This window comes from Plodia interpunctella, chromosome 21 (assembly GCF_027563975.2).
Source record: "Plodia interpunctella isolate USDA-ARS_2022_Savannah chromosome 21, ilPloInte3.2, whole genome shotgun sequence".
Lineage (NCBI taxonomy): Eukaryota > Metazoa > Arthropoda > Insecta > Lepidoptera > Pyralidae > Plodia > Plodia interpunctella.
Genome location: NC_071314.1, coordinates 4,634,671 through 4,651,107, shown reverse-complemented (window position 1 = coordinate 4,651,107; position 16,437 = coordinate 4,634,671). Strand labels below are relative to the sequence as shown.

General features: G+C 35.2%; 3 protein-coding genes and 1 long non-coding RNA gene across 5 annotated transcripts; 2 read left to right on the top strand and 2 right to left on the bottom strand.

Moving 5' to 3' along the window:
• Positions 1 to 97: 97 nt before the first annotated feature.
• LOC128679055 (uncharacterized protein) lies at positions 98 to 868 on the top strand. Its single transcript, XM_053761012.2, has one exon. It carries the CDS (start codon positions 209 to 211, stop codon positions 797 to 799), a length of 591 nt encoding a protein of 196 aa, XP_053616987.1. The 5' UTR covers positions 98 to 208; the 3' UTR covers positions 800 to 868.
• On the bottom strand, positions 805 to 2,558 carry LOC128679053 (uncharacterized protein). The gene is made up of 6 exons (XM_053761009.2): positions 2,386 to 2,558; positions 2,269 to 2,306; positions 1,972 to 2,150; positions 1,606 to 1,799; positions 1,283 to 1,472; positions 805 to 1,067 (listed from the first exon to the last, which is right to left on the bottom strand). The coding sequence occupies exons 1-6, from the start codon at positions 2,422 to 2,424 to the stop codon at positions 877 to 879; spliced, it is 831 nt and encodes a 276-aa protein (XP_053616984.1). The 5' UTR covers positions 2,425 to 2,558; the 3' UTR covers positions 805 to 876.
• Positions 2,559 to 3,089: 531 nt separating this feature from the next.
• On the top strand, positions 3,090 to 16,085 carry Dna2 (DNA replication helicase/nuclease 2). Of its 2 annotated transcripts, XM_053761005.2 has the most exons (23): positions 3,090 to 3,248; positions 3,410 to 3,950; positions 4,176 to 4,342; positions 4,807 to 4,943; positions 5,414 to 5,624; positions 5,768 to 6,004; positions 6,416 to 6,545; positions 6,632 to 6,791; positions 7,210 to 7,325; positions 7,555 to 7,675; positions 8,168 to 8,356; positions 8,838 to 8,938; positions 9,289 to 9,406; positions 9,642 to 9,776; positions 10,263 to 10,429; positions 10,799 to 10,904; positions 11,066 to 11,201; positions 11,490 to 11,579; positions 12,118 to 12,221; positions 12,656 to 12,839; positions 13,647 to 13,805; positions 14,307 to 14,507; positions 14,952 to 16,085. In XM_053761005.2, the coding sequence occupies exons 1-23, from the start codon at positions 3,222 to 3,224 to the stop codon at positions 15,150 to 15,152; spliced, it is 3,738 nt and encodes a 1,245-aa protein (XP_053616980.1). In that variant the 5' UTR covers positions 3,090 to 3,221; the 3' UTR covers positions 15,153 to 16,085. The 2 variants fall into 2 exon arrangements, with proteins under 2 accessions (XP_053616980.1, XP_053616981.1); XM_053761006.1 differs by lacking the exon at positions 3,090 to 3,248 and having other exon boundaries at positions 3,758 to 3,898.
• Positions 13,707 to 16,431, bottom strand: LOC128679056 (uncharacterized). Its single transcript, XR_008405709.1, has 3 exons — positions 16,196 to 16,431; positions 14,294 to 14,534; positions 13,707 to 13,834 (listed from the first exon to the last, which is right to left on the bottom strand). It is a non-coding gene; the product is annotated as an uncharacterized LOC128679056 (long non-coding RNA).
• Between the last annotated feature and the right edge of the window lie 6 nt (positions 16,432 to 16,437).

Sequence of the window (16,437 nt, the reverse complement as noted above, 5' to 3'; positions counted from 1 at the left end):
CAGAGACCGATTAAAAAAAAATTGACATTGACAATTCCAGTGTACAATGTTGCCCTAGAATATATTTTTTTTTTCATATCATATCGTGCATCATTGGTTATATATGGAAAAACATTGTCTATTGTCTGTCAACTACTAATTAACCTAAAAATTGGTTTCTAATTTTCTATTTCTATTACCTATATAAAACAAATAACAACGAAATGCAATGGAGCAAATATTTCAAGAAACTGAATTGAAGCCACCCAAAAAGCTATCACCTTTTGGTAAAACTTTAATATATGTTACGGGTGGTTTAGCCGCTGGTGTTAGCATTGTTTGTATCCCATTTGTATCGCCTGCCTTGAGGAAAATTTGTTTACCTTATGTGCCTGCTACTACTGAACAATTAGCTGGAGTTACTAAAGCTTTATCGGGTCGAAGCGGCAGGTTATTAGACGTAGGCTCAGGAGATGGTAGGATTGTTTTTACAGCTGCGAAATTGGGCTTCAAAGCTGAAGGGGTTGAACTTAATCCATGGTTAGTATACTATTCAAGAATAGCAGCTCTATTAACTCCTCAATATCGTGATACTAAGTTTTATAGGAGAAACTTGTGGAAATTTGACTTGAAGCCTTATGAGAACATAGTCATATTTGGAGTTGAACAGATGATGAATGAATTTGAAAAGAAATTGCTTAAAGAGACAAGCAGTGGAACAGTGGTGGTTGCATGTAGATTTCCTCTTCCCAATATGATACCAATAGAAACAATAGGACATGGAATTGACACTGTATGGAAATATGTAGTAAAAAGATAGCAAGGTTATCATTTTGTAAAAATAATTTAATCTTAGTAATAATAGTAGTTACATATTGTACACACAAAATGTTTTATTTAAAATCTCCCACTTCTCTTCCTGCCTGTGTATTTTGTGTCAGGTTTTGTGTTTTTGCCTTGTTTTCTTCTTCTTTCTTTTTTCTCTAGCAACCAGGCTCTTGTATTTTTAAGAGGTTTACCACGCGCATTCTTAGTTGCTTCTCGTCTGGCATATTTCACTTGAAGACTATCATCTGATTCATCAGTACCTAAAGTACAGCTTGATTATTTACAGATTTAGACAAAAACCAATATAGTAACTAAAATTAATTCAATCCCAATCATTTTAAATACTCTTAAAATGTTAATTAATTAGTAGATATGGACTTATTATGTCCTTATACCTGAAGTATCGACAACATTTAGACATTATAGATAATATTAAGAATCCTAAACTTAAATTTTGTTAAAAAGTATATATTACCTAAAGCTTGTGGCAATGGGCTTGCACCACCAGTCATGAGTACCAAGTAGAATTTCTTGGCCTTGGCTGAATTTGGATAATCTATGACTACACCTCCATAAAAACCCGCTTTCATTGCTTGCCCTGTGAGCAATTCTATCTGACTTTCATTTTCAGGGTAAAACTGAAACACTGCTCTAGCTGATCTTGACTGTAACAGAAAAAAAAAATTTCACTAATTCCTATTCTATAAAATATAAACTAATCATGAACTATTCTTATAAAAACCAATGACCCAGGATTATTCTTAAATTTAACTAGGATTTCAATTGATAACTTCTCACCAATGCAGCATACAAAGTGCTGAAAAATGTGTGCAGTCTTTTGACAGGTTTATGTGATTTCTTGTCGGCATTGAATAGCCACTGGAGGGCAGAGACTGAAACCGCTCCATCAAAACAGCCAGCTCTAAATGGCACTCCCTCTCCCATGTCAGCTAGCACCAGATCTCCTTCTGTTTCACGTTCCACAGCAACATCTTTGAAAAACAATTTAACATAAGTATACAGATACTCAGTATTTCAAGAATTCAATCATTTAGTGGTTCAAAATTCATTCCTGTCATAGAATAAAAATTAAATAAATAACTTTAAAATGGGCAAATGTAAAATTAAGGAATGTTGGCTGTAGACACAGTTCGTGTTAGACACCTAGCATAGCTGGAGAAATGTCCATTCCAATCCATAAGTGTCCATTTTCTTCAAGTACTGCTCCTGAAAGCCCAGATCCACATCCAACATCTAAGAGAAGGCAAGGAGAATCTTCAGGTAATAAGAGCAGTTCTAAGCATCTTTCTGTCATCTGTGCTTGAATGTCAATGATCCTTGAGCTGCAATGTAAGAAAATTATAATACTTAGTTTAATTTTCCCACATGTAGGTATGCAGAAATAGCATAATGATAAATTTGTTATTTTATAATTATTTGTGGTAGTTTTGGACTACTTACTTTTGAGTATATTTTCTGGCTTCATCTTCATTATAAAACTGAAAAATGATTGTAGTAGTAATTATTTTGTTGGCAAAAATAGTATCAAAAAGTAACTGGAAATAAATATATGTTTACCACTTCTGGCGGTGCTTGATGCTCCGGTCTTTTGGACATGTTCTTATTTTAGTATTTTTTAGCTCCGCAAGTAATAGAACGGGTAGATAGGTAATTAATTAGGTATACTACTAACTGAAAGTTATCCAAACATAGGTACCTAACCTAAAAACAAATGTGTTTATGACAGTGACAGCTCTTTTGATGTTTTTTTTTTTCAAAGTTACTTATCTAGATAGTATAGAATGGGTAGGTAGGTAGGTAATTAATTAGGTATACTACTAACTGAAAGTTATCCAAACATAGGTACCTAACCTAAAAACAATATAAATGTGTTTATGATAGTGACAGCTCTTTTGATGTTTTTTTTTCAGTTTCTTATCAAGGAACCAAATTCCTAATTCTCGGGTGGACAAAGCATTGGCTTTGTGTGCTTCTATTCGACCGTTTATCTGCTCGAAAATTTTACAGCGTCAGGCGTATTCTATAGTTTTCGAAGTTTTTTATCTTATGGAGAACGATTTTTCCCAATATTTCGGCACCCGAATATGCTACATTGTTGTATATTTTCACAAACTAATGTTTACATAATGAAAGGATTAATAAAGTACTCTAAAATAAACGTAATCGACATAGCAAAAGGCGGCAAAGCTAACATACAGTGTTGTACTCTGGCGGGATAAATGTGCAGTAATACTCCCTATTTGTGCGGAGAAGCCAATACTATGGAAAAAAAAGTAAATTGAATTGTCAACTTTGACAGTGACGCAACTGGCGATATGCGCGGGAGGCTGAATGTTTTGTTTTGGTGTAGATGAACCAATCTTTGTGTGTTTTAATATTTTTATCAAATTAGAATGCCTAAAGTACTTAGTTTAAAAAAGGTAAGGACAATTTTTTGTTTAATCTATTTATAAAACAAAAATGAATAAGTTTTAGGTCCGAGAGCTTATGCCAGTCATTTACCCTTTCTAGATCTATGAATTTACCAATAGGTACTATAACTTAGTTATATATAAAATAAATTGTAATATGTATGTTTCAGACGCAGACACAGTCAACTAATCAGAAACAGAAATCTATTACACAGTTTTTTATAAAAAATAATTCCATCCCCTTGTTACAAAAACCGTCCCAACCCGCACAAAGCTCTGGTGTAACCACAAAACGGAAGGCTACTTCGCCTGTTCAAGTAGACACCTCAGAAGTTTTGGCTGGTTCATGCTGTAGTGGTACACCAAACAATGTTTCAATTAAAGATAAACCAACTTCAGAACCAGTATTCAAGAAAGCCAAGATACAAACCTCACCTTTTAAAGTCAATGGCCAGTTATGTAAGAAACAGAATAATGAAAATGAAATTGATAATTATACTAAGTCAATATCAGACATAGAGAAATCGGGAGGACATGTAAAAATAAGATCACCGCTCAGTCCTAAGAAGTTACAAAATGGAAATTGTATATATAATTCTGTTAATGATGAAGTAAATGGAAATCATGATAGTGTTTTTACACCTAAGAAACAAATAATTGTAAGTGAGCATTTCAGCCCCAGTGGTACATCAAAGAGAAGTCCTTTGGATGGTAAAGTGTAATTAATATGTATTATTTTTAGAATATATTGATGTAAAACAAAATTATGATCCTGTTCCAAATTGCTGTGGAAATCCAATGTAATAATGTTTAAATATTACTTGTTTACAGCCAAAAAAAATAAATCTGTCCAAAATCATTGCAAATTCAAATGGTATTGACTGTACCCACTTTCCATACAAGATACATATAACAAATATGAGATTTTAATTACAGCACTTTGCCGGTCTCCCCACATTAGGAAATTACTAACACCAGAGAAGTTGAGCCAAGTAGAGCTATCTCCATCAAAGTCTGGGTCCACAGTAAAGTCGCTAGAGTTCTATGAACAAGATGTTGGGGATATGTTTGGTGAAGAATGGGACATGGGTGATGTTGATGTGGTTTGTATTTGATAATCAGTTTTTTCCTTTGCAGAAATAAAAAATATCTAAAAATTGGTCAAGAAAATCATCAATATAGATATCTACATTGCAAATTTACTGGGTGTGGTGTATGGATAGATCCATACACCTATTCTGATGATGGAATGATTCTCATTCCATATTCACACTGGTATGTTGCAAAAGGCAAGTTACATAGCCCTGGCAGCTGATAGGCTACAATAGCATTTTCATGTAGGACTGATCTTGGGGCAGGTGGCTGATTTCATAAAATCACACCCAAATCTCATAGTATAAAGTTTATTTTTCATGCCGAATCATGGCTTTGCTATATCAAAGCCCATAATGGATGCATGATTGAGAGGAAGATGACACAGAAACATATTTTTTCTATCTCTGAAATATGTACATGTATCTTAAAATAGAAAGTTTTTAATGAATTAAATTTATTAAATATTTCATAGGATATACAAGAGGACTTAGATCTTACCATGATTCAGCGCTGTGAAGTTATATCTGTGCAACGTCATGCTACCAGATTGGAATTAAGGTTGAAAAATACCAATAATAACAGAGGCACCTGTTATGTTGAAGGCATATGGTGAGCTTTATTTAAAGTTGTAGCAAAATGTACATTATACTATAACTATACAATCTAATAATAATTTTACTTTATACTTATATTTAAGACTGGTTTTGGTTGCACACTGTGTCTATCATTATAAATGGTAACAATTTGATGAAAGTAAAATTTGAATGAAAATATTATCCTACAAAATAGACCATTTGTGTTATGAAAGCTTTCATTTGTAAAAGTGTTCACAGTGGAGTAGTGGACTAAAATTTAATATGTAAATAGGTTTATACAAACCATGAAATATATATACAGATGCAAACTAAACTATATAAATTTCTGTGGGAATTTTTGGGAAAATATCTCTTTGAGCTACCCTATATTTCCCGAAGAATGAATTCCCTGAATGTTTAACAACAGCTTCCATACTCACTTCACTCAGATTTGGTTTGGTATAGTTTTATCACAGTTTTATAGTATATTGATTATGATTTTAGGATCGACACCCCACTATTTCCAGGGGAAATAATCAGCATAATGGCTACTCGAGATTCTTCAAATCAGTTTTATATAGGCAACTCCTCAGGTCTCCTAGTGTTGCGACCTGATCACCTCATATCAAGCACGAGTGTTGTGGGCGGAGTGTTCTGTAGACGGAAAGCAATCTTACAGGAACGGTGGAGGGGCATAGACTCTGCCAACACAGCTGTACGTTTTGAACTTTCTATAATGTTTTAATTATTAATTTATGTAACTTTTATTGTTAAAAATACTACCAGTAAACACACAATAGGCGGACTTATGCTACAAGCATTCAGCTATATTTTAATCCAAAATATCCCACTTGACAGATGACAATTGGTATACTAATCCATGAACTGGTACAAAAAGCACTCACCCAACTAATAATGAATGTAAAACAACTGACTGCTGAAGCAGATTTGATCATCAAGGCGTCTCTGCAAAGGCTATATGATGCGGGATTAACCGAGGAGGAAGCGCGAAGTAATATACAGATATACATTGGTCCTTTATCTGAATTTATGGTGAATTATGTCAGTCCTACTCCTCCTACTGTTGTTCAAAAGGTAATTTATAATTTTTATGATGGTATTTTATAATTTTTTTCTTTTAAGAGAAGATATTTATTTTATTATTAGGTAAAGAAACCATAATTATTACTCAGATACAGGCTGTTATAAAGAAAAATAAATATGGGCTCTGTGTCCATTTGGGTGGCAACACTGGCTGTTTATCTACCAATGTTGACCATTTGATTTGGTATTGCAATGACAAAAAAATGGATCATCGTAAATCTGTTTTCTACTCTATAGAAAGATACCATACTCCTTTATTTATTCAAAACTTATTGCACGAAATTACAAAAAAATATGTACAAATGGTGGACTTAACGCCATATGGCATTCTCTATCCACAATACGAACAAATAGAGATAGCATATTTGTTAGAGCACGTTCCAATTATTGTTTTTATTTTAGCAAACAAAAGACAAATGGAATGGCCACATAGATAAAGTTTTAGATATAGAAGAAAACTTATGCTGTCCTCAATTGGGATTGAAAGGGAAAATTGACGCAACATTGCAAGTCACGATTCACGATAGGAAAGGTATTAGAACAATTTCATGTAATCTATGTTTCTGATTGTTTATTATTCTGATTCTGACAGCTTATGTATTATGTATTTTAAAATAGGTCGAGAAAAGGCAATAGTTCCTCTAGAGCTGAAAAGTGGAAAAGCGTCCGTGTCGGCGGAACATCGCGGGCAACTGGTGCTGTACGGCATGATGCTGAGTGTGCAGGAGGCGCGGGACCCCACCACCGCGCTGCAGCGAGGGCTGCTGCTGTACCTCAAGTAAGTGTCTGCTAGAGTCACAACTCCGTGTCGGCACAGCATCCGGGCTACTGGTGCGGTACGGTATGATGCTGAGTGTGCAGGCGGTCCGGGACTAATTGAGTGTATTCGATCAAACATGAATTTGTGGTCCAAGAAAACTCATTGTTTCTGTGCTTCAGTTGTAATGCGAGAAACTATAGTATAGAATGTATATATATAGTAAAGAATACATAAAGTAACATGTATTGCGCCTTCTTGTAAAAACTCGCAGGTGATAAGGGACTAAAGATTTTGCGCACTTGAACCGTTTCTATTCGTGTATTTCTAGTTATGTTGATTTCTTTTATGAGTGGTGTCTAGTTCTCTTGGCTTCAAATATACATATATTTTAACGGTATTGTTTGATTTCGATAAAGTATATTGAAATTTTTACCAGAGAACGCGTGGAACTACGTGAAGTAAGTTGCGGGCACCCAGAACGGCGCGACCTGATAATGTTGAGAAACCAACTTGTGCAACATTTGGCTGCTTCGCCGCTAGATGGCGACGTTGGTAAGGAGCCCAGTGGCGCCCTAATTTTAAATTATATAATCCATACTATGAAAAATAATATAAATGAAAATATAAAAAGTCTGTTTGTCGTACTTTCACGACTTAAACAACTGGGGCGACCTTGATGAAATTAGGAATGGTATAGCTTATGGCCCTAGGTCACGAGGAGTAAACCTACCTATAGTAACTTATCCTGTTTATAACATAAGAAAAAAAATATTTCTTGCAGAGAAAATAGCTGATATTGAAGAAGCATCAGCTCTGCTCCAGCAAAAGTTACCAGATCCTATACATCATGAGAACGCGTGCACCAAATGTCCGTACCTCACTCTCTGCTCGTTACATTTATGGTGAGAAACTGCGAGAAACGATACTTATTTCTTATTTGCAACATTTCCACTTAACCTGCGTGATTTTGGATCAAGTTGTCTGAGCTACTTTAAATGTAATGATTTAGTATTGAAATTGTAGACTTCCTGTGCTCTTACCTCGCTTGCTGAAAAACTCTTACCTCGTATTTCGAACATATAGCGTTAAAAATAGTTTTATCACCACATCACGCAGATTAATCTAGCGGTTAGTTGTGTCAGATTATGATATTTTATCAGAAAGTGGTGAAGATTATAAAACCTTCATATTATAAAACTAAAGTCCTCTGCGTCCGCGTCTGTCTGTTCGCGATACATTGAAAAACTACTGCACGAATTTCCATGCGGTTTCATCAATAGAATAGTATTATTCCTGCGTTTAGGTGTATAGTTTTTATTATGTTTTTGCCCGAGCGGTTTTTAATCTGAATGGGCCCTAGTACACTCATAACTTAAATACATCCCCTCTTTAAGGCATTGCGACGGCCCATCCGTACCTGAAACACATCCGCTATCAAAACTACGCGACGTATCCCTAGGTCACCTGTCACAAGAGCACATTAAGTACTTCCAGCGTTGGACCGCATTGCTGAAGATAGAGGAGAAATCTCAACAATCCACTGCACCTTTACATTCTCTGTGGACTGACAGTGCTGCGAAGAGGTATGCCTGCGTTATAACTGCTAGTTATTGCTCGCGACTTGGTATGTGCATAAAAACTCTGTTTCAAGACCAAAAGGCATTACACTACACGTTTTGATTCCCATAAAAAATTGCAAATCATGCTATATAATTGTCATTTGAGTGGTTTTCTTATGTACATATCACACATGGTTATGCGAAAGCGTGTGTTCTATTCCCGCACATTATTGTTTTTAGAATGGTCAAAATCTTTTGATCGTGCTGACTCAAACATTTTATTCTTTCACAACTAAAAAATACCTTAGACCATAGTGTTTGATACCATGGAATTAGTAGGTACTTACTAGATAATTTAAGCGTTCCTCCAAAAAGAAAAAAGTTTTGACGAACAGCCAATAATAGTCCATAATTATTGCATGTTTACCTTTTGTTTACGTATGTAACTTTAAAAACGATATATATAACGTTTTGTGAGCTCTATTGCAATTACATTTACAAACAGGGCTATGCGAGGCAGCTGCGCTCCGAATCTAACATTGAAGTCTGTAGTTGGATCAGATGACAGATATTTACATATTTTTGAAAAAAGCCAAGACAATGCAGGTAAAAGTAACTTTCGTTGACTTTAAAATATACGATTTTAATAAATATTTTGTAAATGGTGAAATACAATTTTAGATAATCTTCATAATTTCGAATTCAAGGGCGATTTTGGCACAACTTATTGAAAGAAAAAAAAACAATAAAAACGAAAGTTACTATTTGAATTCGGAATTTGAATTGAAAGCAATAACAGGATTGCATGGAGCAAAGAAATCCGGTTTCTGTATGAAATACAGACATCTAATTTCTTCATCCATCGGATCCAGCAAGCTATCGGAAACGGAAATGTTAAATTTCTAATCGAAAATAAAATTTATAGTTTAATTTTTTTTATGTTTTTCTTATTTTAGACAGCAAAGGTCCTCAAGAAGGAGAGTTTTCAATAGTGAGTCGCGACAAACGCCCGTGGATTGCCGCTGGTGTCGTAACTGTAGCTAAAGTGAACGAAATACACATACTGTTGGAGAGGTAACGAATACCTACTTATGAAAAAGAAAAATATATAAAAAACGTCCATCATCATGTTTTAATGAAATAATATAGCTAGCCACATAATATTGTTAATCCCAAGAAAATACATGAGGGTGCTGTCTTCTATTGGCTGGGCTGGCAACATTGCATATTAATCAAACAAACTTTTTTGGTATTGTAATGGCAAAAAAAATCGTTAATAATCCACTTATTAAGAAATCATACTTTCCAGAGACCTAAGCCGTCGTCTGCCCAAATCTACAATGTTCCACATAGACACATACGAATCCTACGCCACCGCCGTCCACAACCTCACTAACTTAGGAGTTCTCATGGAGGACAGCGATCGAGCTCTGAGATTAAGAAAGTGAGTATATTTCGTAAAAAAAAATCATGAGTCCCAGAGAGCGTTAGTCGAAAAATAAAGTTCATTGTGAAATGAGCTTTAAAGCTTAGTCTGTAGATATAAATTACATTAACAACATAAAAGCCGTACGCGAGCTAAGGAGAGTAGTTGGGCTAATTTGTTGCCAATGCAAATTCTGTCTTAAACGGACGCTTTAAAGATTATTTTTGTAGGGTAAACCATAAGCCAACATAAGGTAAAGTTTTTCTTTCACTTCAAATTGGTCAATGGATTAAAGTTATTTTTGTATAGTTTATGCTACTATCCTTACAGTTAATATTATACAAGTTTAACGTCTAGTTCTTAACCGATTTTGCATTGCGGAGAAGAATATAGGGTATCTTTCATCCCGGAAAAATGTACCCATTGTAAAATCACGCGGGCGAACACGCGAGCAAAAGCTAGTAATTTATAATTGCCGACAACAAATCGTAACCACATATACAGGTTGATCATAGACAAGGAAGAGCCGCAATTCGACAAGAAACTGCCACGCGACGTCGGCCGCCTCGGCTCCAAGCTGATGAGGAGCCTCAACATCCAGCAGCAGAGAGCGGTGCTCAAAGCTTTGGCCGCTCAGGATTATGCACTTTTGCAAGGGTTGCCTGGCACCGGTTGGTATTCAATCAACGAATATAACATTAATTAAGTAATATGTATTATATAATTAAGTAATATATATATATATATTTTCAAAATTTTCTCGACTTGAACACATCCTTATCCTTACATATTCTGTCAAAAAACAAACAAAAGTCCTCTGCCACATCTGTCTGTCTGTTCGCAATAAACTCAAAAACTACTACACGGATTTTTATGCGGGTTTCACCAGTAGATAATGTGGTAGTAGGAAGGTTTAGATGTATAATTTGTTATATTTTTTACCCGAGCGAAGTCGGGACGGGGCGCTAGTCTTTACAAATAATATTTATTATAACATCGACTCCTTCCGGTTCCGGTAACTTATTTTTTTCTAATTCCAGGAAAAACCCAAACCATAAGCGTGCTCATACAGATGCTCGTCGGTCTGAAGCTTCGTGTGCTGGTCACCGCTCATACTCACTCAGCTGTCGATAATGTATTATGCAGGTACGAGTACATGGTTTCTTTCTTAGATAAGTATTTTTATTATGCAATATTAGGCCTTTCAAATTAATATTGTATTGCAATAAAGATATACACTGCAATAAGGTAAGATACTAATATTTGCAAAGTTTCAATAATAATAAGAAATTTATTTATTTTTTCAGGCTACCAGAGTCGATGTCAGTGATGCGATTAGGTGCCGAAGGGCGAGTGGCCGACAACGTCGCTCGTCGCTGCGAACAACGACTCGCGGACCACTGCCGGACTACAACTGAATTGGAAACGTTATATAACTCTATGGTAACACACTCGATAAGTACTCCTACCTCTAGCATGAATATTTGCGAAAACTTATAGCGATTGTCAGATGTCACGTCACTAATCTGATGAATTAAATTGACATTTAATTATCGTCTAAGAATATAATTGAATGTCCATTTAATTAATCAGTTTTATTAATTACGCGATTTTAGCTATTATTATACAATTAGAGCTATTTCATTAATACGTATCGAGTGTGTTATTGATAACATTGGTACTACTAACACTGCTGCAATATAAATAACCAATGAAAGTTTTTAATCACAGGAAGTGGTGGGTGTGACATGTTTGGGGGCGGCGCACGCGCTGCTGACGCGAACGACATTCGACGTCTGCATCGTGGACGAAGCAACACAGGTATTAGCTGTTATTAGCTGTTGTCAATGGCTCTACCCGGATAAAAAATATCTTTACTCCGAATTTCGCGGATCAATATCTTCGGTTTGAGATTTTTACAGATAAAATAATGTATTTATCCCATATGCTATACCCATACTCTCTACCCAGATAGAGTCAAAAGTTGCGAAACTCAAAGGCTACATTGAACTGATATTAAATTGTGTTGGATTAAATAGGTTCTAGTATATTTAGCCGTTTCATAGGCTAAATATACTAGAACCTATTTAATCCATATTTAGCCTATGAAACTTTTTCCCATGATCAACTTTTACACTCTGCTTCTAGACCATGCAGACCTGCTCATAGAACATGGAAGACTTCGAGTTTATTTCACCGCTTGTAGATAAAGTATCTGATAGCCTATATGTAACATATCAATCAGTCACCGTTAATAATATAACTAGCTAGTTAGTTTATCTGTCAGATTAAAATATAATAGTGGTGAAACAGGCCCTTAAACTTTGCACAAGTAAATTCAGAGTATTTGTATTATTAGGTTCTGCAGTGTACAGTGCTCCGGCCACTGTTTGCCGCGAAGCGATTCGTGCTTGTGGGCGACCCCGAACAACTGCCGCCCGTCGTCAGGAGTCGAGCTGCTAGGTAAATGTCGACTTTACTCCTATAATAATAAAATTTATTTTCATGAGCTAATAAAGTAATGTCTCGTTTTGGAGGTCAAGAGTGCCAAGACCCATTGAGCCAGGAGAGTAATAAAAAAAACAATATAATAATGTGTACTTGACGTTAGGAATTTGCGATGCATATCAGTTTATATGGCGTGTGGTTCCGTCCTAGAATAGGATCACTCCCTATCCTCCCGTGGATGTCGAACGAGGCGAATAAGGGACACACAGTCTATGCAGCTGACAGGCAACAATAACATTCCCGTGGAATCCTCCACGGGAATGTTATTGTCGTCAGGCCGGCGGCCGCTTGTAAAATCACCGGGAATATAGATAACACATGATAGTAAACCCCCAGATGACCCCAAACACAGGTGTGCTTTTGTAGTTATCAAAATTAATTATTTACAGACGTCTAGGTATGGAAGAAAGTTTGTTCCACCGTCTCATGAGAGAAGAAGCGACCTCTACGCTACAACTACAATATAGAATGAACCAAGCACTAGTAGACGTCGCTAATAAAGTCGCGTATAACTCACGTCTCAAATGCGCAGATGAGAAGATCGCGCAAGCTAAACTGAACCTTGATATACAGGTAATAAGAGTTACTATATACACTTTTACTTCTAGATAATTGTACCTGTATTTATTGGCCATATCCAAATTACTTTCAGTTACAATATGGATTAAGGCCATCGATATTCGTTCTTGATTATGTAATAATTATGCTGGATCTTTTTACTCCTTATTTTACCAAAATTACTTGTGGCATTAAACTAGTTCCTTTTGATCCATATAATCCGGAAATAGGAAATACACATTTTTAATTAAGGCGATTACTCTCTGCCCACTAGCGCAACCTCACATTTTTATTAATTTCTTATGAACAAATATTTTAACATTATGCCACGCTAGATAAAGCATTTTAGTAGGAAGTATTATAGCTTTCCATTGCATTTATTTGTTTATTTTATTTCGGAAAAATAAACAATTACATAATAGAGCTTAAGTATAATATACATAGTTGTAATAATCATAATTATTAGGCAACCCACAGCGTTTTTCTCAGCTTAACAAGTTCCATTTAGCAGTGATGTTGCCACTAGAGGTAAAGTAATTAAAATATATTTATGATTATGTGGGTACTTATCAATTTTTTGTTCCATTTCCATTGACCACATTGTATTATAAGAAACTAGAATACTTTTTACTTTCTAAAATTCTTTATTCTTTGTGTATCTGTTAAAATATATTTTTTAATTTTAGCTAATATGTGAGGTGGCGCTAGTGTGCTCGGAGTTTTCGCACTCATTGTGTGAGGAATAGGTCTTGAGGAATAAATTTTTCGCATGGATACCATTCCTAATCATAATGATTTATCTCTACATTTCCTTCTGCACAGAAAATATCATGGAAATCAGAATGGCTGACACAAGCGTGCAGTGTAGAACCTAAAATGGCGGTAGTGTTCCTCGATGTGACAGCCACAGAGAGCAGTAAGAAGTGTACCAATGATACCGAGGCTTGTGTGGTGCTGGCTTTAGCCGAAGCGTTGATACAGGTTAGTGATGCACCAGTGAGACCTGATTTCTGAAAAATATGCTAACAATACATAACTACATAGTTTTTATAAAGTCACATAAAGTTTGGTTTTACACGACCACGCTAATAGTAACGTTGTTAAAACCAAGGTTCGTGCTAAGTACCGTTAATATATATTAGTTACGTGTTCAAAGCGCGAATGTTTAGCACTAAAAACTTATTCGTTTTCTCAGTTTGAATAAATCTTATTAATATTATAAATGCGAAAGTTTGTGAGTGTATGTTTGTGTCTCTCACACAAAATCTACTGATTGTTATGAAATTTGGTACATGGGTAAAATATAACCTGAAATATTCCGAAATTTCCACGAGAGCGAAACCCCGGGGGCGCAGTTAGTTATAATAAATTTTGCCAAAACTTTCACGGTAAAACATTTTATGGAATACTGATACATTAATTTCATTCCCTATTCTGCTCAACAAAAGTTTAGGAAAATGTTCATTTACCATATCTGTACAGGGTGGCGTGAGCAGCTCAGACATAGGCGTCATAGCTCCGTACCGCGAGCAAGCGGCGCGGCTGCGGAGGGCGCTGGCGCGGGCGCGGGCGCGGCTGTCGGCGCCCGCCAGCACTGTGGACCAGTTCCAGGGCAGGGACAAGCCCGTTATCCTCTACTCCTGCACCAGGACCGATGTCACTGATCACCACTCTAAACTTAGGGTTAGTTACTCCTTGTTATAGGACTCCCTGTGAACAAAACAACATTTGAAAGTTGAGACACACCATTGTCTAACACGGACAGATGCCGACGCGAATGTACGAACATTGCATACTTAGTACGAGTGCTTTTATTTATAGCAATAAAAAGCCAGCATTGTATGCCGAATCCGCCAATTTTGGCGAACAGAGTTCCGCGTGTAGTGTGGAACTTGCATTGCGTGCCAGAAAGATTGACAGAATCACTTCACAGTCGTGACACACTTTATTTAAGGGTGGTCTAGATTAATATAGTTAAATAACGTATTCTTTTTTTTATTTAACTATAGGTACTAATTTTATAGTAAAACCACATACTTGTGCTGTTGATTTTTATTGAAAAGATTGATTTCATTAAATTATTGGTATTATAAATCTTCGACTAGATAAAGTTTATTTATATTTTAGGAGGGCGAAGTCTTAAACGACCAGCGTCGTTTAGCCGTCAGCGTGACTCGAGCCAAGCACAAGTTCATCGTTATCGGAAACTCAAAGGCCCTGAAGAGATATGCCCCACTACAAAGACTTATAGAAGTCAGCGTACAAGTGCCTTTGAGTAAAGAAATCGTTAGTGAAATTGAGGGTAGATACAAAAAATTCGTCACGTAATATTCTTTTTTGAAAGGATAAACTCCTAAAAACGTGTAGCTGCCCTTGTAAAAAGATATCGCTCTGTCCCGATTTTCCTCATGTATTTTCATACACTATTCTCTTTCTTATATGAAACGTTGATCAAATGGTACTTCGCCTCAGATGATGTATTGCCACATGTATTTCCAAATGCTAAATTGACTTTTTCAGCGGTTTCTAAAGTAATCGCTTTTTAACAGCTTCGTCCAGCCTAAATAAAATTTTCCAAAAGTCTTTGATGTATGACGTCTTTGAATTTACACTGTGATAGTATTTTCAATTTTCTAATTTATTCATAAAATGATTTGTCTGGTTGTTTTTTACGCTTCTAAAAACATGGCTTGCATTGATTTGGTTCTTCTGTATAATCTAATATTCTTTGTAACTTTCATAATTTTGAACTATGGTGAGAGCGGAAGGAGACAGGTGATTATTAAAATTTTATATTTTATTTTCTATGTCTCCTTCTTCGCACATGAAATTATTAGTGGAAAGCCAGCGCGTCCATTCCAAACTATATTGTATTATACAAGCCTTTGTAAAATAAATATTTATTAACCGACTGCCCAGACATAAGTGAAACGCGTGTATTTTTTAATTTGATTAGTATCATCATAAGTACCTATTTATTAACATTAGCATTAGATTCAATTTGTTTTTATGTTGATAACACCAATCGTGAAATTCGAATAAGTAGGTAAGTACAATAAATGTTTTTTTACTACTAGTTTAATACTTCTTGATTAGGTATTTTAAGTTGAATGGAAGAAATTATGTGATTTTATTTTTTAGTTTGAAATAGAAATTGTTTTTTTTTTTCTAACGTTTACATTTTAAAGAAGAGTATAATCGTGTTTGATATTATAATTTATTTCGAATATTGTAAAATTTTGAACGTAATAAACTAATGTAATTAAGATTTTATTTTATTATTTTTTGTAGAACATTTAATCTTTTATATTCTTTATACATAGTACCTATATAAATATGGTTATTTGAACTTGTATTATAAAACATACAACCTTCCTGCAAAGAGTTGCTTAAATTTCAATTTATCCACAGATATAAGAACATGATAGGTTATTATTGTATATGTATACAAGAACATTATATTGAAGTAATATTCTTATAATCTGTGATTTAACCTTGTATATATGTATAGAGGTCAGTGGATTTAACTCACAGATATATGAACATCAATGTGATGTTCATATATCTGTGATTTAACTATGGGATCTCTTTGGAATTAGTAGGTACTCCGGGG

Excerpts from the sequence above, each read along its gene's own strand:
- Dna2 (XM_053761005.2), top strand. The coding sequence starts at position 3,222 with ATGCCTAAAGTACTTAGTTTAAAAAAG. Across the intron at positions 6,005-6,415 it reads CTCCTACTGTTGTTCAAAAG|CAAACAAAAGACAAATGGAA; the intron begins GTAATTTATAAT and ends TTTTTATTTTAG. Across the intron at positions 9,777-10,262 it reads CGAGCTCTGAGATTAAGAAA|GTTGATCATAGACAAGGAAG; the intron begins GTGAGTATATTT and ends CCACATATACAG.
- LOC128679053 (XM_053761009.2), bottom strand. The coding sequence starts at position 2,424 with ATGTCCAAAAGACCGGAGCATCAAGCACCGCCAGAAGTG. Across the intron at positions 1,473-1,605 it reads GCACTTTGTATGCTGCATTG|TCAAGATCAGCTAGAGCAGT; the intron begins GTGAGAAGTTAT and ends TTTCTGTTACAG. Across the intron at positions 1,068-1,282 it reads CCCATTGCCACAAGCTTTAG|GTACTGATGAATCAGATGAT; the intron begins GTAATATATACT and ends GCTGTACTTTAG.
- LOC128679055 (XM_053761012.2), top strand. The coding sequence starts at position 209 with ATGGAGCAAATATTTCAAGAAACTGAATTGAAGCCACCCAAAAAGCTA.